Raw genomic sequence first — 22906 nt, 5'->3', positions numbered from 1 at the left:
ATGTATTTGTCAAATTGAAGAACAGTTTTCACTTCCAGGATTATATCTGCAATCTGTCTCAGAACTGTTTCCGGAGAGTATTACCCTCCTCTATCATTAATTGTGGGTTAAGATCAACTGACATTATTTCTTTTAAGTTGTTGTATAATTCTCATATGAATTCATATACATTTTGTGTAATTCTGTCTTTGGACTTTAAACTATTCTTTTCATATTTAGGCTGAAGTCTCACAGTTTTTTTTTAAATCTCACTTATTTTTTTGTTATTTAAAATAAAGGTGAGAGAAATTAGAACCATTATTATTAAAGGAGAAATAAGCTTATCTATGATTCAGATATTTATCCCAGTGGGTTATTTTATTCTTAAAACTATTCAAGGTTTTAGAATTGTATTATTGCATATATAATGATACAAACATTATATGTATTCTTAATTTTTTTTTAATTAAGCACCGCTGGAATATCCTACCTGCTGTGCTCTTGAGACTGCTGGGAGAGACAGCAAACATTCTGGCAATGGCACATATTGATGTGCCATCCTGGTGGACTGACTGTGCAACCTCTGTTGGGTCCAGTTATTGCCTCATGCTTCTATTAGTGACACTGACCCTGATCAAATGCAAAAGTACTGAGAAGCGCTCAAAAAATAAATAACTTTGGTAAAATGTGCAGTCCTTACGGCAACTCTGACCCATGCGTACACTCATTTTGGACACAAGGGAAACTGGCGCTGCAGATGGTGAAGTGGTGAATTGCAGCCAAACTGCCGGATGATTCCTCTCAGACATTCAGTTTCACTCCATGTCAGACTTTAATCGTAGATCAACTTTATTATAAGCATTCAAAATCCCAGTGTTATTCCAGTGTGCACTGGTGACGCATAATTATAAATAAGAACCTTTCTTATTCTGTCTTCTTCTTCAGATAAATAAGTCATCTTAAATCTTAAATAAAAGTCCATGCAACATTTCATGAGGCTTTGTTCCACAAATGAACAGATAAATTGTGACAAGGTGTGAGGGAATTACTTTAGTTGCTGTAAACGGTCAAAAACAGTTGTGCGTAGTGCTACACAGTGGATGCTTTAGCACTGCTGGAAGACCTTGCAAATGGGAGAATTAGGAGGGAACACGGTTTCTTGCAGTGTGATGAGGCTGGGGCTGGGGGTTTGGGGTGGGCGTTGATTCTTCATCATTTAGGGAAACCTCTCATTCCTCCTGGTCTCAGCCTCAGGACACAGTCATAAAATGAATTTCAACACGGAGCTAGACTATATGAGGCTGCCATTTAAAACTGCAATCAACTTCACTTTTTAACAAGTCCTTTTAATATAAATTTTAAACTGAACGAACAAATAAATAGTGTTTTAAAATCGTGTTTTTATCATCTCCGTCTTTTATCAAAGGTAAAACTGTTTTTAACTTTTAACGTCTTTGAGCAGGTTTTACACTCTTTTATTTCTAGGCGTCTGGACTACTGCAATGCACATTATTCAGGCATTAGCCAACGAGCTCTCTCCCGTCTGCAGTTAGTCCAAAATGCAGCGGCTCGTCTTTTAACGGGGACCAGAAAACATCAACATATTAAACCAATTATTGCGTCTTTGCACTGGCTCCCTGTTCGTTTTAAAATTGATTTTGGTTGCCATTTCACCATGACAAAAAATGATCAGCTGACGTGTTTTTAATACACATTAAAATTCATAAGGTGCTTTGCATTGACCATTTCTGGTTGAATGTGGGTGTGTAGAGGGCAGAACATTAGGCGGAAACATGTACACAATGTACAGTTGTACCTGAATAAAAGAAATTGCGCGCTGGTGGGCGTGTGCATGGTATTATAAATCACAATTTGTTTGGCATATGCCATCTTCGTTGTTTTGTCATATGTACACGTTTAGTATAGATTCTACGCAAAGTTTTATGAATGAGACTCCGGATTATTATTCCACAGGTTTAACTGACTTGATAATATGACCTGATTAAACAGTGTTCTTTTACTTTTACGGAGCAGTGTCGATAAATTAGCCCGTCTGAAGTCGACCTTTGTTGTAATTTGAGTTGCTGAGTTAAATTGAACAGAAACTGAATCGGGAAGACAAATGTACCATTACAATTTACACTTGCACCAAGAGCATCCATTTTTCTCTTCACAGATTCACCTGTTACCAGTACCAGCTCGTGGTTTATAATGACGTGGGCTACACTTCAGGAGATGTTGTTACTGCAGTTACAATGGCAGGGGTTCCCCTCAAACCTCCTACATTGTCTGCTCATGCTATCAATCACACAGCTGTTCAAGTCAACTGGAATAAACCTTGTAAGATTACCCTCTCTGTTCACAACACATTCTCTCAAACACAAACGTTAAATGCAGTCTTTCTTCATAAATAATTGAACTCTCAGTATTTTACTGCAGATCAGCTCACAAACACATATGAACAAACAGAAGTACAGATTTGTTTGTATGTTTGTTAAACCAAAACCTCTTTCATTTTTACTAAAATATTACCAGATACAAAATAATTCCCATGCAAGATCTATTTAATCCAGAATAAGCAATAAAAATAAAGTGTTTCCCTAAACAGAGCTGTCAGTCAATATGAAAGAGGCCTTTAATGGCTTACATCTCAGATTCCTTTGTAAACTCAAAGAGCTCGACATGCTCTCTATGATTTGTTGTTCAATCACTACTTGATCTACAAGTTGTTCACTCTGGTTGTAAATTGTGGGAGTCTACGTTTGTTTAGGACTCCTACTAACAGCTTTTCACAAGGAGTATTATTTTGGTTTATTTTTTAGCCAAATAAGCTTTTTATAGCGTGCCTAAAAAAATGTCAAAACCTATATACTCTAAGACTCAATATAGTATGAAGTAGGTTTACACCTGTCAGGTTCAGCATGACCATAGAATATATTCTTTGTTACCGGCTTTAAAAATTAGCATGTTGTGAATATGATAAGACTGAACTGCAAATAAACAAAATGGGGCTAATTTCAGTCATGCCTGCAACTCCAAAGGGAAAAAAATGGTTCTAGATAAACCCTTCAAAACCCTATTAAAATGTTAAAATGCAATCTTAATATTTTCATGTGACATACATGTCAATTGTATGTCACATTGGTGTGGTTTGACAGGTTTAAATGTTATTCATAACAATAATAATATTATCAACACATTGTGTGTTGTTTATTGTGATTACCACATGCAGAAGCAAAATGTATACAGCTGCATAGGATTTACAACTTAACACGTGTAGGCAAAGTGATAATGAATCAAATGTAGGTCCAGATTTTTGTTAAATGTTCACTTAAATGTTTAGTTATTGAAAAATTAGCAGACAGGTATTGTGTTTCACTTTATAGAGAGCAATCAGTATTTTAAAAAAAAGTTATGATGGCTTTCTTTTTTCTGTCAGCTCATTTCTGGCATATGATGTTCACACCTTGCCCTAATTGACTTACTGTTTATGTTTAACCAATTAACCTTTCTGAGCTTCCAAACCCTCCATATATTTTCACTGAATTTTAAGTACCTCCAAAGTTTTAACCACTGTGGTCTCCAGAAACCCCAAAAAAACTTGATCTGGCCAATCCTTCTCTGACACGTTATCCAGCATGAATGTTCTGGTTGTACAGTTTTGATGGAACAGACCTCGACTGAAATACGTGAACCCATGCATGCATGCACACACACACACACACACACACACACACACACACACACACACACACACACACACACACACACACACACAACCTTATCAGATTGGAGCAAGCAATTACTCTTCACTTGTTTATGAAATGAAAAAAGATAAATTCATAAAAATGATGTCTAAAAAATATATGATTTTTTTTATCTGAATTATTATCACCAACATCATTATTTAGTTTTAAACTAGTTGTGGCTGCCCAGTTCATGTTGCCTTTTTAAGCTGAGTTAGGGTCAGAGTTTGTTCAAGTAAAACTGAAGTGTGTTTTGCCCTGATTAAATGTATATATTACATATATTAAACTAACAACTGTTTTTAGAACCTAAAATGCAATGCATACAGTGTTCTCTGCTACATGTCCTGTCAGAATAATTGGTATCAAAAAGTTTCATGCATCACTTTAACAGTAAAATGTTTTAATAATTTCTTCCTTAAGCTCTCAAAAGTGATGTTGGTGATACAAAAAAAAAAAAAAAAAAAAAAACGACATTTAATTTACCCAAAGCCTTATATATATATACATATCTTCTTTTATATTTCAGCTCTACAAGACCTGCAGGGAGAGGTGGACTCATTCTTTCTCACAGTAAACTCTTCCAAGTCAGGTCTGGTGATGGCTTATGGACCTAAGGTGATGTCGGCTGTGATAGAAGACCTTAAGCCGAGTACAACATATCTGATATCACTACAGGTGTTCAATGGTGCACATAACACAACTAAAGCAGTGGTTAACGTCACCACATCTGATGGAGGTATGAGAAAATACAACTATAAATATAGACTGACAACCCACTGCTTTGAAATGTTTAGTATTTATATCTGGTGGTGTAATCATGGCATTGTGTGGGTATATACAGTATATTAATGTAATGAATGATAACGCTTGCACTTTACATCCATGAAAGGTGTTAGGTTTAGCAGGCATTTCTCTACAACAGTGTGCTTCATAGGGGATGTTAAACACATCATGTAGTGAGGCATGAAATCAATACAAAGTGTGTGTGAGGCTGATTCAAGGTGCTGTAAATTGCTTGTTGGCACCATGCACAAACACACACAAACTCCATTCATGCTATCTGTTCAAGCAAGCTATATTCTACGGTGGGGCAAAAAAGGATTTAGTCAGCCACTGATTGTGCAAGTTGTCCTACTTAGAAAGATGAGAGAAGTCTGTAATTTTCATCAAAGGTACACTACAACTATGTGAGACAAAATGAGAAAAGAAATTGCAGATTTTTAAACAATTTATTTGTAAATTATGGTCGAAAATAAGTATTTGGTCAATGACAAAAGTTCAACTCAATACTTGGAAGCATAACCTGTTTTGGCAATGACAGAGGTCAAACATTTCCTGTAAGTCTTCACCAGGTTTGCACACATTGTAGCTGGGTTATTGGACCTTTCCTCCATGAAGTTTTGGAGCTGTCGCTGGGCAACACGCCCTTTCAACTCCCTCCACCAATTCTCTGTGGGGTTAAAGTCTGGAGACTGGCTACGCCACTCCAGGTCAACATTAAAAGCTTTTTACGGAGCCGCTCCTTCATGGCGCAAGTGGTGTGTTTGGGATCATTGTCATGCTGGAAGACCCAGTCATGTTCCATCTTCAATGCTCTCACTAATGGAAGGTGGTGTTGTCTTAAAATCACACAATACGTGGCCCTGATCATTCTTCCCTTAACATGGATCAGTCGTCCTGTCCCCATTGCAGAAAAACAGCCCCAAAGCATGATGTTTCCACCCCTATGCTTCACAGTAGGTGTTCTTGGGATGCAACTCAGCGTTCTTCTTCCTCCAAACACAACTTGAGTTTGTGCCCAAAAAGTTATATTTTGGTTTCATCTGACCATATGATATTCTCCCAATCCTCTTCTGGATCACCCATATGCTTTCTGGCAAACTTCAGACAGGCCTTGACATGTAGTGGCTTAAGCACGGGTCACGCCTGGCACTGCGGTATTTGAGTCCTCTCGGTGTATTGTGTTACTGATGGTAGCCTTTGTTACTTTGGTCCAGCTCTCAGTAGGTCACTCATCAGATCCCTGCTGGTGGTCAGAGGGCCCGGTGGCGCCGGTGCATGGCAGCCTCGCCTCTGTCAGCCTGCCCCAGGGCAGCTGTAGCTACTAACATAGAATCAGAATCAGACATACTTTAATAATCCCAGAGGGAAATTAGACTTAGACAACTTTATTTGTCATTTTGTATGCACAGAGTGCGTACAGAACAAAATTTAATTTGCATACATCTTGAAAATTTCAGTGAATTGCAGTAGATTTCAGAATAAAGTAAATTACAGGATAAAATTACAGGATAAAGTGCAGCAGTGATTTCACAGTACAGCAATTGAAATGTAAACAATGCAGGACAAAGAGACAGTGTGCGATCACAATGTACAGGTGAGTATATCTTAAAAACCATTTGTATGTGCAGAAATGATTTGTGCAAGAATGCATTTTAAAGACTGAGAGTTCAGCAGCATTTGTAATGCTAGATAAGGATGCAATGATGCAAATGTGCAGATGTGCGATTGTGGTACACAGTCCAGTTATAGCTTCAGCAGTTCAACTGTGTGATGGCAACAGGGAAAAAGCTTTTGCAGAACCTGGTGGACCTGCAGCGGATGCTGCGGAACCTCTTCCCAGAGGGCAGCAGGGAGAACAGTCCATGGTGGGGGTGTGTGGAGTCCCCGATGATGTTACGGGCTCGGGCCACGCAGCACTCAGATGAAATGTTGTTAATGGAGGGAAGAGGAGCCTCGATGATCTCTTCTACTGTCCTCACCACACTCCTCACATTTTTCCAGTCGGTGGCATTGCAGCCTCCACACCACACAGAGAGACAGCTGGTCAGAATGCTCTCTATGCTGCTTCTGTAGAAGGTCTTGAGGATGGGCGGGGGCAGGTGGGCTCTCCTCATCCTCCGCAGGAAGTACAGTCGCTTCTGTGACCTCTTCACCGGTGATGTGGTGTTCAAAGACCAAGTGAGGTTGTCCGTGATGTGCACCACCAGGAACTTGTTGCTGCTGATCACCTCCACAGCTGAGCTGTTGATGAGCAGTGGAGTGTGGCGAGGCCGGTTCTTCCTGAAGTCGACGATGATGTCCTTCGTCTTCTCCACGTTCAGGATCAGGCTGTTGTCTCTGCACCAGCCCACCAGCTGCTCCACCTCCTCTCTGTAGTACTGGTCGTTGTCATCCCTGATGAGGCCCACCACCGTTGTGTCGTCAGCAAACTTCACGATGTGATTGGTGGAGAACTTGAGGACGCCGTCGTGTGTCATCAGGGTGAACAGCAGGGGGCTCAGGACGCAGCCCTGAGGGGAGCCCGTGCTGAGGGTGATGACATCAGAAGTGTTCTGTCCGACCCGGACCGACAGAGGTCAGGAGATGAGGGAGTCTAGCAGCCAGTTGCGAAGGGGTGTGCTGAAGCCCAGATGTTCCAGTTTTCCCACCAGATGCTGTGGGATGATGGTGTTAAACGCTGAACTGAAGTCCAGGAACAGCATCCGCACGTGCGTGTTCTTCTCCTCCAGATGTGCCAGGCTCAGATGAAGAGCGGAGGAGATGGTGTCCTCAGTGGAGCGGTTCTGTCAGTAGGCAAACTGGAACAGGTCGAGTGTTGGGGGGAGACTGGAGATGATGTGTTCCTTTACCAGCCTTTCAAAGCACTTCATCATGATGGAAATCAGTGCAGCAACGGAATTACTTTTGTCACATACTCCAGATATACACACATTTTTCAATATATATTTACAACATTCCACACCACCACCAGGGTATGAATGTGTGTGTGAATGGGTGAATGACTAAACTGTAGTGTGCAGCGCTTTGGAGGTCGCCAGACTGGTTAAAAGCGCTATACAAGTACAAGCCATTTAGCATTTAGCATTCCTCAGTTTTTGGATTTTTTCCTCATCATTCTCATGATCATTTTGACCCCACAGGATTAGATCTTGCGTGGGGCCACAGATCGAGGAAGATTATGAATGGTCTTGTATAACTTCCATTTTCTTACAATTGCTCCCACAGTTGATTTATTCACACTGACCTGCTTGCCTATTTTAGATTCACTCTTGCAAGCCTGATACAGTTCTACAAATGTATTCCTGCTGTCTTTTGACAGCGCTTTGGTCTCGGCCATGGTTGAGTTTGGAGTCTCACAGTTTGAGGCTCTGGACAGGTATCATTATACAGATAACAAGTTCTAACAGGTGCCATTAATACTCAATAATCAATGTGATTTCATAGAATTATTTTTCATTTTGTCTTTCATAGTTGTAGTGTATCTAGGATAAAAATTACACACCTCTCTCACCTTTCTAAGTAGCAGAATTTACACAATCAGTGGTTGACTAAATAATTTTTGCCCCGCTGTACCTCTGAGGCAAAATGGCACAAAAAATAATACATTTCTTATGATTTTTTTTCTCTATTGTCAGCTGAAAAGCCTATTCCAGAATATATGAATATATCCAGAATATGCAATTTTTAGTTAATAGTGAACCAGAATTAGCAATTTATGCTGTATGATTCAAAATAGTTTACAAATGATTGAGATGTAAAATCAATAACTTTGTCAAAGCATATTGATTGTAATATGAATCAAAAATATAATTTATCAGATATATTGATATTTTGTGATAACGCTTGCAAGATTTAATAGTTATTCGTACTTTTAATTTTCATTTCTCTTTATTACTTTTCCAACCCTGCCACAAGTTGCCTACATATGATCATAAATCTGTGTTATGTTTATGTGTTCACGTGTCTTTCAGTAAATCTACACAGGCATCTGTCTTATTTACCCATCACACTAACTTTCCTGTCTAGGTACGTCATACGTCAAAGGCACCCTTTTTTTCTCTAATCTGAGCTGTATAATAAAAAGTGCATTAAAAACATTAGGAAATCATTAGGTGCTAAAGGCAAAGCATGGCTCATTTAACTGATAGGGCTCTTGAGGTAATTTCATTATTTTACAGCTATGAGTATGCACACACACACACATACATCTAAGAGGCCTAATATATTTTAACTAATGTAGCTCAACCCTACCAACCATCATAACATGGCCTGCAATCTATAGGGCAATGCTAATATCAGGGCTAATTGGCAAGAAAAATACATGTACATGTCTGTGTATGCAGAGAAGGAAGCTCAGTGCTCACCATTGCACAGATAATGCCATTCTGCAGTAAATTGAATGCAGGGCGGTAGTTTAGGTTTTGGTAAGTACATTGGCAGCAAATGAATTGGGTTAACTTTTCATAGCCGACTACATTTTCTCTTGGAATAATACATAAAGTCTGTATGATTATCCTTTTCACACCAACCGTCCTCACAGATCATTCACTTCCTTTGTTTGAGCTCTCCTTCACTTATGTTTTTTTTTTTCCGTACAGCTTGATTTCTGCCCATGATTGCACCATAAAAGACACAACATTTTTTTCAACCAGTAAAATTTTATTCTTTCTTCTTTTAAGTTGCATGATGGTGAAATATGATACACAGTGCCTTGCAAAAGTATTTATACCACTCATATTTGGCTTTTATGTGACTATTTAATACAAAGTAGGTTTAAATTGGAAGGAAACCAATGCATGATTTTAAAAATACTTTACAAATAAAAATTGGTGGTGTGCATTTCTGTTCAGCTTCTATGAGTAAATTTTTAGTAGAACCATCTTTTACTGCAGTTAAAGGCGGAGCTTTTCTTCACTGTTACACATGTAGAAACTTAATTACTTTGGCCATTCTTCAAGACTTACCACAGATTCTCAATTAAATTTTAGGATTGGACTTTGACTGGGCCATTCTGAATTAATGAACATTGCTCTTAACCAATCCATTTTACATTTCGTCTGCAATAATATATAAGTCATGGTGCTTCTGGAAGGTTAACTTGAGTCGGAATCTAAAGTCTTTTCCGGCTTGTAATGAGTTTTATATCTGGTATTGTACTGTATTGAGGTCCATCCATCTTTTCATCCACTTTGACCTGCTACCCTCTAGCTAATGAATAAATTCATACCACAGGGGCACAGTGGTGGTACAGGGGTAGTTCGCGCGACCCATTTATGGAGGCTTCGATCCTTGTCGCAGCTGCACTGGGTTCGACTCCTGGCCCATGGACCCAAGCCGCAAATCTTCCTCCTCTCTCTCAACCTTATATACAGTCGATCCACTTTTGAATAAAAGCCACTTGTGTCACAAAAAAGAAAAAAGCATACCACACTTTGATGCTGCCACCATCATATATCCCCACTGGCATGATGTGTTCAGTGTGAGGAGCATTGTGCAGTTTAAATTTTCTGCCACAAATAGTATTCTGCAATTAGGCCAACAAGTTCTGCTTTGGATGTATTGAACAGTGCTCTGTGAGATTTTCAAAACTGTTTTTATGTTGAAATTAAAATACATACAGTTGGACTCTATTTACTTATCCAATGAGCTCTGCAGCAGAAATTAAATGGATACCTCACTTCTAAGATTTTTATGTATTAAAATGTTGAAAACCTTTAATCGTTTTTCCTGCCATTTTACAGCTATGCACTACTTAGTGCATTTCTGTCACACATCCCAATAAAGTATATTGTAGTTCATGGTTGTATCTTGATAAAAAAAAAGGTTGAATGGGTATTAATGATTTTGCAAGACCCTGTACAATCAGTGAATCCTAACCCTTTCAATGGTGTGTCTGCTGGTTTAGACCAGAACTGGTGGATTTAACATTCTACACATCTCACCAGAACATTTTTGTGACAGTTACTTTTCATTTATTGGAACCTCTTTATGTCTGTTTTAGAGCCAGAAGGGATGTCTGCCCCAGAAGTGGTTCCGGTAAACGGCAGCATGGCACGTGTCCTTTGGTTCCCCCCTCATCGACCCAATGGAGCAGTTACTGGTTACAGCATCTACGTTAATGATCACCTTCATGGCAGTGTAGACAACAGCTCCGGTTCATACCTTCTGGGGGACCTGCTGCCTTTTACAGTCTACAATATACAAGTATTCAATCAAGAGCAATATAAAAGTGAAAATTTCTACAATATACTTTTTATGTCATTGAGTACTATGTATGTTTCAGGTGGAGGTGTGCACAGAGTATGCATGTACTCGTAGTAATATTACCAAAACAACCACTGTAGAAGACATGCCAGCTGACCTGGACAGTCCTCATGTACAAGTAATCAGTCCCAGGTAATCAGATATGCATTTTAAGCCTTACAATTATTTTACTTTTAAATTCAAGCCCAGGTTTTTAATGGTAATTCACTATTATTTTTGGTTATTGTGTAAAAATTCTAGTCAATAATTTGTGAGTGAATTTTGATAGATGTCATATAGTAATAGAAGTATTGGTGTAAAGTGTTTTCTTGTAGGTCCAGTGATGCAAAATACTCTGTGGCTGCTATTTAGCAACTCATTATTGGTAGTATGTATAATAGTGTGCAAATAATTTATCATTCAAAGTAAAAATGTGTGTTTCTTTGCACAGAGCAATGTGTAAAGGAACACTTGATAATCCACTGATTACAGAATGAAAGCACATTCATTATGTAGCTACCAAGCCATATATTATCTAACCCTAACCACTGATAGACAGTTTGTATTGTTTTTTATTCAAATAACATTTATTTTTACTTCTTTGTATTGTTATTTAAAGTAATCTATGAAGAGTGATTTATGTGATGTAAAAAGATAAAAAGTTGAATGTTTACAACAAAAGAAAGAACTGCACAAAAAATGACAGAATGTAAATGTTTTTTTGAGTTTGTTGGGAGCAGTGATGATTATAAAGTCTGAAAGTTGCTGGGAAAAAGGATCTGCGCCAATGCTTCTTTGTGCACTTAGGATGCAGCAGTCTGTCATTGAAGGAGCTCTCTAGCTCCGCAGGGAGACACATTGGCAGACATTGTCCAACCATGATGTTATTTTTGTCCCTCCAAGAGTCCTTCCGTCTCTCGCCACCTGCACTCTGTCGAGGGAACATCCTAGGACAGAACTTGGCTTCCTCATGAGCTTATCTAACCTTTTCATCTCAGCTGTAGATAAGCTGAAACTCAAATGAACTAAACTATAGAAGATGGCTGATGCCACCACAGAGTCAAAAAAGGTCTTCAGGACCACCCACTGCACTCCAAAAGATTTCATCCTCCTTAGCAGATTGAGTCTGCTCTGGCCCTTCCTGTAAAGAGCATCATTGTTGTGACTGCAGTCCATTTTTATTCTTCAGATGAACACCCAGGTATTTATGAGTCAACAATCCCAATGTTAGTTCCCTGGACGTTTATCACTGTCACTGTGGTGGATCTGCAGAAATTCACCACCAGCTCCAGGCTTATAAGAACAGCCCAGTAAATCACCGGGGTCCAAATACCAAACCTCCCAAGACCTCTTCATTAGAAGTTGTCTGAGGACAACCAGGAGAACTATAAAGGACTCCACCAAGCCAAGCCAATGAGTTATCTCAGTTCCCAATCAGAAGTAGGATCATGTCAAAAACCAACCAGTTCTATGACAGCTTCTTTCCACAGGCCATTTGGTTGCTGAACAATGGCAAGCAAACTACTATAAATGAATACATTAATAATTCCACTACCAACCTCATACAACTCTCTTTGCATTCTGCAATTTATTCCCTCGAGCTTCCACAAAGATGCATGATTAATATCTTATGCATTACCTTGACAAATCACTACATAACTAAAACCTTGTGCAATATCATGTATATTAATATTTGTACTGCCAGTACATCTTGATCTCAGAAGAACTTTGAGTACATATTTTCATGCTGCTATCTCCGTTTTTACTCTTGTGCCCTTTCCAATTTTGCATATCTATGCATGAATAGCCTCAGTAGATATACGTACAGTTTTTATTAATATGCATCAAACTGTAATGGTCTTTACACCTAAGCTTTTCATACTTTTCACACACGTGTTTGTTAACAAAGTGAGTTGATTGGGATTAGAATATTTGGTTTTCCATGCATTGATCAGGAGATGGGCACCAGTCTGGCACCAGTCCAGAAAGTCCTGATTCCAATATCTGTACTCTTAGTTGTACTCGCCTGTGGCACAATTGACCGCTGTCAACATTTCACAATGTAATTCAACATAGCGAGCCACAGTTGAGCATAGACAACAGTGAATGATTCTTTTAAATCAGAAGAAAGCGCACTAGCAAACGATTCCTCTGTAGCGGCGGCCATCTTATTTGTTTTGGCTCAGGGATTCTCGGGCGTTGCACATCACTCAACATATGAAGCACGCCCATGCCTGTGATTGGTCGGTATCAGGAAAGAGAGCTCTATGGGAGCAGTTCCAGACTCAGTTCACTGTTTAGCAAAGCGAAAGCGAAACTGAATCTGACTGGCCAGGGTAGTACAAAGTGACAGCTAAGCTAATAATTGTTTTTTTTTGTATAAAGGTGAGTCTGTAAGCACCTGAATCCAAGCAGCTGTAGGTGTTTGCAAGAGTGTGCTTGTATATAAAGTTTATCCATAAGAAAAATTAACAAAAGTGGTTGTGAGGAGCCAAAGACCTGCCTCCCCAGAGCAGCGAGGCAGACTCTGGGGAAACTAGAACCCCAGATACCTGAAAGAGTCCCCAGAGCCCCGAGAGCAAAGGTGCCCAAGAGGGACAAACACAGGGATAGCTGCCTCCCCCATCCCAGGGAAGAGCAGATGCATACACTCTCACCCAAAAAAAGGGATGCAGTACACACACTTGCACCCATCACACACATCAGAGGGTTTTCCAGACCTGGGAGGTGAACCCCATCATTGGGATGGGTGGAACCACCATCAAACTCTGACCTACCTGGTCCATACTCCACCCCTTATTTTAGGTGTATTTTACACCTAAAATAAGATAATTAGATAAACTGCACTAGAAATAAGATGATGGAGATGAGTTGTTCCTATTTTAAGCGCATAAATCTTATTCCATTGGCAGATTATTTAAATTTACTTCTCAAATCAAGGATGAATACATTAATTTTAATAAAACTTTACTTATTTTTAGTCATGTTTTTGCAGTGTATAGCTTCTCTGATGCCAGGTAAGAGCCATCAATTAATCCACTATGTTGGAAAGAGATGTCACACTTCCCATGATGATGGGTCTGTGCCTTCTCAATGTTGCCATGGGTTCTGCATCTCCTCCTTCTCAGCTTGTGAGGGAATATCAGGTTGCTCGGTGGGATATAGCACAGCAGAGCTACCAAGAACAAACAGCTGATCTTGGGTGTAAAAATTGGGTGCCGGGCTGTAAAAAAGGAAAAGAGAAACAAAGTTGTCCGTAAAACAGTCAGCCCCATAACAAGTTCAAGCAAGGTAAAAAGACACCTAAAAACTAGATTTAAACATAAAACCTCAGGGCTGCACAGGAGCTACTGAAATAGGGTGGCTGCTAGTCAGGCGCCGGAAGTATCTGACCTAATCTCTGCAATTTTCACCCATGTACCTAGAATTGTTTGTGCCCATGTACATTTTTATAGACTTTTACACCTGTCTGTAGCAAAGGATAAAATTCAGATCAGAGAAATGTAAAGTTTCTTAAAGTCATGTAATTGTTTATAGCATTTATAATGCTCTGCCTCACACGTAAAACAAGATCTGGCTGTGCTGGAAACCTTTTTTTTTTCTCTTTTCGTTTATCTTCAGGTTTAGCCTAGGACATCTGGATTTTGTAACTGCGTGTTAGAACATAGATCTAACTGCCAAAAATGTCAAAGTTAGAGAAGGAACAAAATCAATACTGTAAAGTGTATAAAAGTACACACACCCTGGCACTGTAGCTGAACTTTGTCAGGCATCAACAATGCATGAATGCATTTGTGCTTGAAAGTGTGTATGACTGCATGTGTACATTCGTGAAAATGGAGTGTGAAGGAGACACTTACTCCTGCCTATCACTTTCACTTTGTTTTTGCTACCCTCCACCTCTCCTCTTTCAGAGTGGTGAGATTACATTGGGCCGTTCCGGGCAAACCCAATGGGATCATGCTGGGCTACGAGGTTTTAAGACGGACCCTTAGATCATGCTCTGATGAGTCAACAGGGGTAACACCCTCCTCAGATGGTGCCCTTGGTTCAACGCTGAAATGTTCCTACCTGGAGTGTCCTGCCGGTCAAAGCGTGTGCGGGACATCCTGCTTTCATCCTGAAACACAGGTATACATTTTGTTTTTACCTTCTACTCATGAATTTTATTAGATTTTGTTTTTATTAGAAACAATAAAATAATGAAGATTATTATTGTGAATTAAAGAATAATATCAAGCAATCAAGATCTAGTGAGATGTAAAACTAAATGACAAAGTGAAAATTCAAATGTGACCAATGCTGTTGTTACAAAGCACTGCCTTTTCTAACATGTTAGTTCAATTCAAAGTATGTAGATACTTACATGTTGGTGTGAACCACAGATATCACAGTGGTGGCTGTGGCTCAGTGGATAGCGTAGTTGCCTTGCAATCGGAAGGTTGTGGTTTTGATTCCAGCTTCCTGCTATTTTGATATGCCTATGGGCAAAGCACCTAACCCAGAGGTCTATTCCGATGTATGAGTGAGTGCAACTGGGTGAATGTGGTTCGAGCTTAAATGCCTTGAGTTGTTGAAATTACTGGACAACCATTATATAAATTCACTCCATTTACTATTGCAATTTTAGTATACCTGAATCTCTTGCAAACATTACTAGTCTCACACAAAGACACAATCAAACAAGTATAGAGTAAGAGCAGCACGGCTAAAATATTACCTGTAGTTGTTGACATATTACTAAGTCATGGCTACCACATTTTTTGGGGCTATAAGGTGCACCTATAACCCTTAAATATTCTCAAAAATAGATAGTGTGACTTATATATGAATAAAGTTATGCTTACTGACCGATTTTATGTGGTGAAATGCGCTCAAAAATCTGTTAAAATGTGTATGTACGATCATACAATTTACCATCCGTTCTGCCGCTTCATCCCTCTGGCAGAAAGTGTGGGAGTTTGCCACAAGAAATGTAGGCAACAGTACGCTTAACTATGAAGGGTAAAACGTCCACGGAGAGTCAGCGTGGAGTCCGCCAAGCTCACAGTATGCGCACAGTATGCCCAAGTATGTGAGAGCCTTTAGGCAGCCATAGCCCGGAGTACGCGCTAGCAACAATAAACCTAGTAAGTTAATTCAGTATAAAAGTGACACTGATTTTGCCCTTATGTTAGAAACAGGGCAGTGTAATCCAACTACTCTGTCTTCCCGACAGAGATGGATATCTCTCTCTTTCTCTCTCTCTCTCTCTCTCTCTCTCTCTCTCAGGAGAGAGCTGTGTACATGAAGGAGTGGAGGGATATTACACACTTGGGAAGAATATTTAGGGCGCCTTATAATCCAGTGCGCCTCATGGTTCAAAATATTGTAATATGGTAATCCATTCATCATGAAAGGCATCAACAGCGAAGCCTTGTAAGATGCATGCACGCCTCATGAGGCTGGTTTGATACCATTTGAGATCATTTTCTCAGTTCTCTGATGCCTCAAAATCTGACCATGTGTCTGTTTTCAAAGCCTCGTTTAAATAAATTCGTCAATAGACGATAACGCAATGAAATATTTAATACAAAACTTTGGTACGCTTCCTAAGTACGTGTTCCCAGCACTTGCTCAGGTTTTATTGTGCATCTGGAAAAATACAACACATAAACAATTATGCTATTTTTATGAAGCTGTGTTTTTCAATTCAGTTCAATTAAATTTTATTTATATAGCGCCAATTTCCTACAAATGTCATCTCAGGCCCTTTGCAGAGCGAATTCAATCAAATCATAGACAAAATGGCAAAAAAGTTTTATATCTAAGGAAACTCAACAGATTGCATTAAGTCATTGACTTGCAGCTTTCGCTCCTCTTGGATGAGCACGTAGCGACAGTGGAGAGGAAAACCCTGTAACAGAAAGAAGCCTCCAGCAAAACCAGACTCGGTGTGAATGGGGGTTAGAGAAGACAGAGCAGAGAAGCAAAAATAACACAGCAGCACTGATCCTGGAATACTTATGTTAGAGAGGGTAATGGCATACTAGCTCCATATGTGGCTGTGTCTTGGAAAGAAACACAGTTAAGTAGAAAAGCTTTGAGCCACTTTTTTGGTCAAGAGGATTAAAGAAGCACATACTGTTAGTTGCAGTAAAAGCTCAGCCAATAACTGTCTATAATCATGTGATATTTATTTAAATTTTTTTAGCACTTATTCTCCAGTCATCTCCTAGTTTCTGGCAACAAGCTGTGCACATGCACCTAAATACAGAAACCAAACATAAACATGCAGTGGTGCTATATAATAGTATGGGAAACACTGTTCTCACCATCATGCATGTATGATCATTCCCTGTCAGAGGTATGAAAATGTGTTGTATTGAATTTAAAAGATACTAAGTATTACTTTTGTTGATCTTGCATGCACACTGGCATGAAGGTGGGAAGGGTTGGTTTAGGTTGTTTTTGCCATTACAAGAAGGGCTTGTATCAATCTCCTAGTTGAGAACTCTGACGTACACCACAAATTATACTGCAATAGATGTGTAGATATGGTTACCACTTTGAAGAAGGCGAGTAAAATTTGCATTTTTTCATAGAAACACATTTTTAATGTTCCGCATACACGTGGGTTTAAAACAGATTTAGTTTTTCTTTATGATGCAGTGTATTTCCTTAATGATGAAACCACAGTGGTGTAGATCCTTAATAAATGCAGTAATCTAATGTTAACAAATAAATGCCTTAAAAAGCAGATTTTTCTACATAGTTCGTTGATGTTCAGAAATTATTTTTTTTATCTCAATGATGTAAGAATTATAGTTATTGATTTGTTTTTTTAACCAACTCTCTCATATTTTTGCACTTGTGTGTTGAGCAGATATGCTGCAGTGGAATACTGCATGCAAGAAAGCCACATCATCATTGCTGTGATGAACATTATTTTAGTTGGAATGATTCGTTCAATCCTGTTTGCTGCAATGGCAAACTCGTCCCATTTCGCCCCAATCACCAGTGCTGTGGAGGATACTATGTAGTCGTAAAAAACAGTATGTTTCTTTACTCTTTGTTTGTACCAACATCAGTTTAATTATCCCTCTCTTGATTTGAGTCTAGTCTTCTCAATGTTGCTCAAGTCTTTCCTTCATCTGTCCTTGTCTTTCTAGATGAATACTGCTGTCCTGACCACTTGCAGGGCCGGGTCTCCGTGGGGCCTGGTGACAGCTGCTGTGGGGGGGTTCCTTATTCCATGACAGGCGGCCAGCTTTGCTGCAGTGGGAGGCTGCATGATGGCTATGGGTTCCAGTGCTGCGGAGGCCGCATAGTAGATGCCATCTTGGTTTGCTGCGATGATGCTGTACATACATATAAACCAGGTGCGTGGCAAAGACAACCACACGTGTAGCGATAATAAAGCATCAAAAAGTTGCATAATGGGGAAGGTTTCCACCTAATATGCTGCTAGCCATAATCACTACAAAAAAAAGTTCTGCTGGTAAAGTCCTTAATTCTTAAGTGGTGGGCTCAAAAAACTCTGTTTAAAAATACTAGTTATTCTGAAGCAAAAAGAGGTTTGTCAGGGTCAAATCCCTGGTGATATCCTTGTGTTTATCAGAGTGGGTGGATGGGAGAATTAGGAACAAGTTGACAAACGACAGAAGAGAGGATAAGAACGGGTTGAGGGTTAGACACATGGTGCAGGAACGCGGGGTCGTTTCCCTGTCCTCCTCTCCCGCAGTGTCCCAAAGCACCCGGCTACCACAGCACAGATGGGACTGTGCGTGTGTTTATGTGTCGGTGTCAACGTATGTGTGTGTCATTAGACATCTTTGTCATGGCAGATGATGATGAAACGCGCTCAGGATGGCACCATTGAGGGCACTGCCAAGCACACAGCGGGAGAAATACACACTCATTCTTTGTTTCTCTCTCACACACACATAGTCACACAGTCACACACATTGATATATTAAACACACAGTCACACACACACGCAGAGTCAACAGGGTGCCCTCTGCAGGGTTCGCCTTGTGTTGAATGCCAGATAAAGACACGTGGACTCTATTCATCACCTATAAACAATGGCCCCATATGGGCAGGCTTATAGTATTCCATTAGCCTATCAACCATAGCTCATGCTTGCACACACACAATTAAAATGCACACACAAGATATCTGCTTCATCTTTTGACTTATCATAAAATAATTGCATAATCAGACAAGATTTTCTTTTTTAAATTCCTCTCGCTCGATTTTCCCGCTTAGTCTCTTGATTGACCGTAGGTGAATCACTATCCTGGAGGTTTCCAGCCTTCTCTTTCTAAGTAACAGTGTACATTTTAGACAGTTATACTTCTTTGACCCTTTCATATTATTACAAACATGGTTTTGTTGTTCTTTTCTTCTTCTCAACTACATCCTCTTTTCTTTCTTCCAACTGAGCAGTCTTTATGGTCATCCTTCATTTGAAGAGGCCTCCCAAGGAGTGCATATGCTCCCCACCTTCTCAACCTCTTAGTCTTCCCCTTTAGCTTATTTTTCCATCTGATTTTTTTGAATTATTATTTTACCTTTTATTTTGTCAATTTAATCAACCTGTTTCCCCAAACTCTTGTTCTTTGCTTGGCCTCTTACTCTTTTTTTCCTTCTTCCATATTATCTACTTTCTTGTCACCCTCCCTCCTTCGTATTCACTCATCAGTCATTAGCGTTAGCTTCCCCATTGAGAGCATATGGTATGATGGATCGTAGAGCTAGGAGTGCTAGCAAGGCTAAGGGCCATTTGCCGGGTGCTATGCACAGTCGGGGAGCGCTGTGGCCGGCTATGCAACCTCAACCCAACTCATCGGTTTCTAAAGAGTTACACACATATAATGCATGCAGCCACGTTATTGCAGTATAGTTTATTTAACCTTGGCACCAATTGCACTGATTACAATGTCTGGAGTTTCATCTGGAGTTAAATTTGTCTTTCTGTTTTGTTATAGTGAAATAAAAATTTTGAGCCAAGAAAGCTGCACAAAGTGAATACTTAGTGATAGTTACATTGTGAAAAAATATTAATAATGGAATTATTATAAATTCAAAGAACACCAATGGGAAATAGTTTTAGCTAGTAAATATTTAAAATACTTCAGAAAAGGAGGGTTAAATTCAGTTGGGGTGAAAGCTGGAAAGAACAGAATTATTGTGAAGAGGTAGATGGAGCAGATTAAAGGAGGAGTGAAGGGTATCCCATTGTGCCCAGCTGATAGACTAGGTTAGGCTGATGTGATTATGGGGTCCCTGAAGTGCGATCTATCACACATTACCGTCCACACTGTCAACAACCATACACACACACTGCAGGGGAACAGCAATGCCAGGAGACAGCTGTCTGGCAACAGATACGCATACCGGCTTGTGTGCACATGTGCACACATACACAAACACGCCAGTATTCATATCAACACAAAACCACAGTTGCATATAACATACACACACGAAGGGGAAACATTGATGTGGAAAACACACAAGCAAAAATCTCTTTTGTTGTGTTACATGTTTATTTCTCAGAAGTTATGTTACTTTAATATACCGCCTATGACTACACTGCCTTAATAGATTCTTCACACCGCTTAAAGTTTCTGTGATGTTCCATCTCTGAATCTAAATTGGTTTTATTTCATGTGATAGACCAACACAAAATGGTGTATAACTTGATGTTAAGAGAAAATGATTGTCTTTCAAATTTCCTTATACATAAATAAAAATGTTTGGCAGCCCCTTTTCTTTTGGTACACATAAATAAAATCCAGTTAAACAAGTTGTCTTCAGAAGTTGATTACCAAATAGAGTACAACTGTGTTTTACTTAATCTGAATATTAATGCAGATGTTCTCTGAAGGCCTTGGAGCTTTGTTAGAGAGCATTAGTGAACAAAACACTGCACGAAGACCAGGGAAAATTTTGAGACATGTCAGGAATAAAGTTCTGGAGAAGTTTGAAACTAAATTATGTTGTAAAAGAACTTCCCAAGATTTATTATCCTCACAGAGCAATGTTTAATTCACACTGTGGGAATTGAAAAACCTAAAATTACAGGCCATAGACAGCATTAAGACCCCCACATACTTGCGCGGACAAGAGTCCGCAGACATCCACACGGAGTCCACGCATACTCAAGGCGGGCATGACAGGTACATGCAGAGCTTAATTTTCACAAATGCGTACGCGGTGTTACACTATAAACTGCTCGACGGCAAGAAGTCTTCACATCAAACTGTTTAAAATGTGACACCGAGCTTGATGCACTGAGCTGTGCGGCATCACACTCCTTCTCTGTTCGCACTGACAGGTGTGCGGTGGGAGCATGCTGGAAAAGAAACGTACGTTCGACTATGAAGAGGAAAACCTCTGCAGAGAGTCAGCGTGGATTCCGCGCAGCTCGCAATATGCACACAGTACGCCTGAGTATGTCGGAGCCTTTAGTCAGACAGAGGCCAAGAGACCATTGGTAACTCTGCAGGTGCTATAGAGTTAATCAGCTTAATCAGGAGAATCTGGAAAGGAAAGCAATTAATCTCACAATATTCTTTTTAGGAAGAAATATGAAAAGAATAGCCAATGTTGAAAGAAAACCATTACAAGTCATGCTTGCAGTTTGCCACAAGCTACATTTTGTTGGTGATAGAGCAAACATGTAGAAGAAGATGTTCATATTGGACCACAATTGACCTTATCCTTCATGCAAATTAATACCTTTGCATCTCTCTGAACACAGCATTGCCTCTGATTAACAGAGATCTTTAATTTCTAAATTTTTAAATAGGTAATAGCACCAGATACATGAATGAACTGCTCTACTTTTTATTAGATTCAGTGAATAACTCAGTTGCCTTTAGTTTGTATCAATATGACTTTACTACAAAAACGTGCTCTGTTCATGCCTAAATTAAAAAAGGAAATGGGTGCAAATAGTTTTTGATTCCACTCAAGTCAGACTAAGTACAGTCCAATTGAATTTGTTCCTTCCAACCCATTGCAGCCCTGGTGAAATCACAGCTATTTACAGAACCAGTCAGAACTACATTAAAGCTATAGTTGGTCATCCTGTTCAGAAACACGTTTATTATACTGGGTTAAAAAAAAAATACTTCCACCCTGACAGTAACCAATACATTATGTATTAAAAAAAGGAGGTTAAGAAATTAGATCCCCGTAGGAGCTGTGGGCCTGTGAAAGCTCTGACCAATCCCTGCCGTTCGGTCCGAATGGCAGGGATTGGTCAGAGTTTTGGTCCTGCTCTCATCCCCCTATGTCTCTGGAGCTGCGGGGGTATCACCTTATCTATTGGCTGTCCCACATGCCAATCATTGTGACGCACTTACGTAACGCGTGCTCGTTCCTTGTTTCCTCTTGCTGGCTGCCGACTTCTAGTGTTATGTATCTGGTTAGCTTAGCAGTTATCTTCGGGGCTAGCCGTTCATTGTAGCTCTGCTGCTCTCACGTATATTTTGAACATGGCAGAGAGCCACAAAAGAGCAAACTGCGTGCAAGTTTATGAGAAGAAGGTGAAGGCCTCAGTATAAAGAAATAAGACCAGAATGGATTTGGGAGATTTCTTTTCATGCGATTCCCCCTGAGGAGTGGAAGAGCAGGTAAGACGGTCTCAGTTATCCACAAAGGGACTTCTGGAAAAATTGCAGACTCTTTAAGCTGCCCTTATTTGACAGCAAGCTCACAGGAAAGGGGATGACATATAGCAAAGGTCCACGGCCTGGGACACGAACCCGGGAGGCCACGGCGAGGAATAAGGCCGAAATTGGGTTGGTGTGCACTACCCCTGCACCATCTTTGCACCCAGCCAAACGGTTCTGATCTTTTCACATGTGGACAGACATCTGAAGGTGTTGTTGATGCTGTATTCGGCATGTCCTTCACCCATAAACCGTTGTAGATAAGTCACAAGAATCAAAATTGCCATCAATGTAAAAGCCAAGGATCACTGCTTCTTCTACCTCTAAGTGGTTATAATGTTGTGGCTGATTAGAGTAAATGTCATCAGTAATATTGTCCTAACTTCCCCATTGCCCACGTGTCTATTTCTGTTGCATTTTGAGATGCGCTCTAATCCTTCCCTCAGTCTCTCCAGTTGTTACACAATAACACAAAGTCTCTGTGCTAAA

General features: G+C 39.8%; 1 protein-coding gene across 1 annotated transcript in view; it reads left to right on the top strand.

The window, feature by feature from the left end:
* ush2a (Usher syndrome 2A (autosomal recessive, mild)) overlaps nt 1–22906 on the top strand; it is a 292843-nt gene that overhangs the window by 183899 nt on the left and 86038 nt on the right. The window contains exons 56-62 of the mRNA XM_036135732.1: nt 2156–2319; nt 4255–4464; nt 10513–10715; nt 10795–10907; nt 14669–14885; nt 17620–17788; nt 17906–18115. Of these exons, the coding sequence (XP_035991625.1) occupies nt 2156–2319; nt 4255–4464; nt 10513–10715; nt 10795–10907; nt 14669–14885; nt 17620–17788; nt 17906–18115 (1286 nt within the window). The remainder of the gene's footprint in view (nt 1–2155; nt 2320–4254; nt 4465–10512; nt 10716–10794; nt 10908–14668; nt 14886–17619; nt 17789–17905; nt 18116–22906) is intronic.

The sequence above is a fragment of the Fundulus heteroclitus genome, chromosome 4, assembly GCF_011125445.2.
Source record: "Fundulus heteroclitus isolate FHET01 chromosome 4, MU-UCD_Fhet_4.1, whole genome shotgun sequence".
In the NCBI taxonomy this organism is placed as follows: domain Eukaryota; kingdom Metazoa; phylum Chordata; class Actinopteri; order Cyprinodontiformes; family Fundulidae; genus Fundulus; species Fundulus heteroclitus.
The sequence above is the reverse complement of the archived record's forward strand: the minus strand, read 5'-3'. Positions and strand labels throughout refer to the sequence as shown.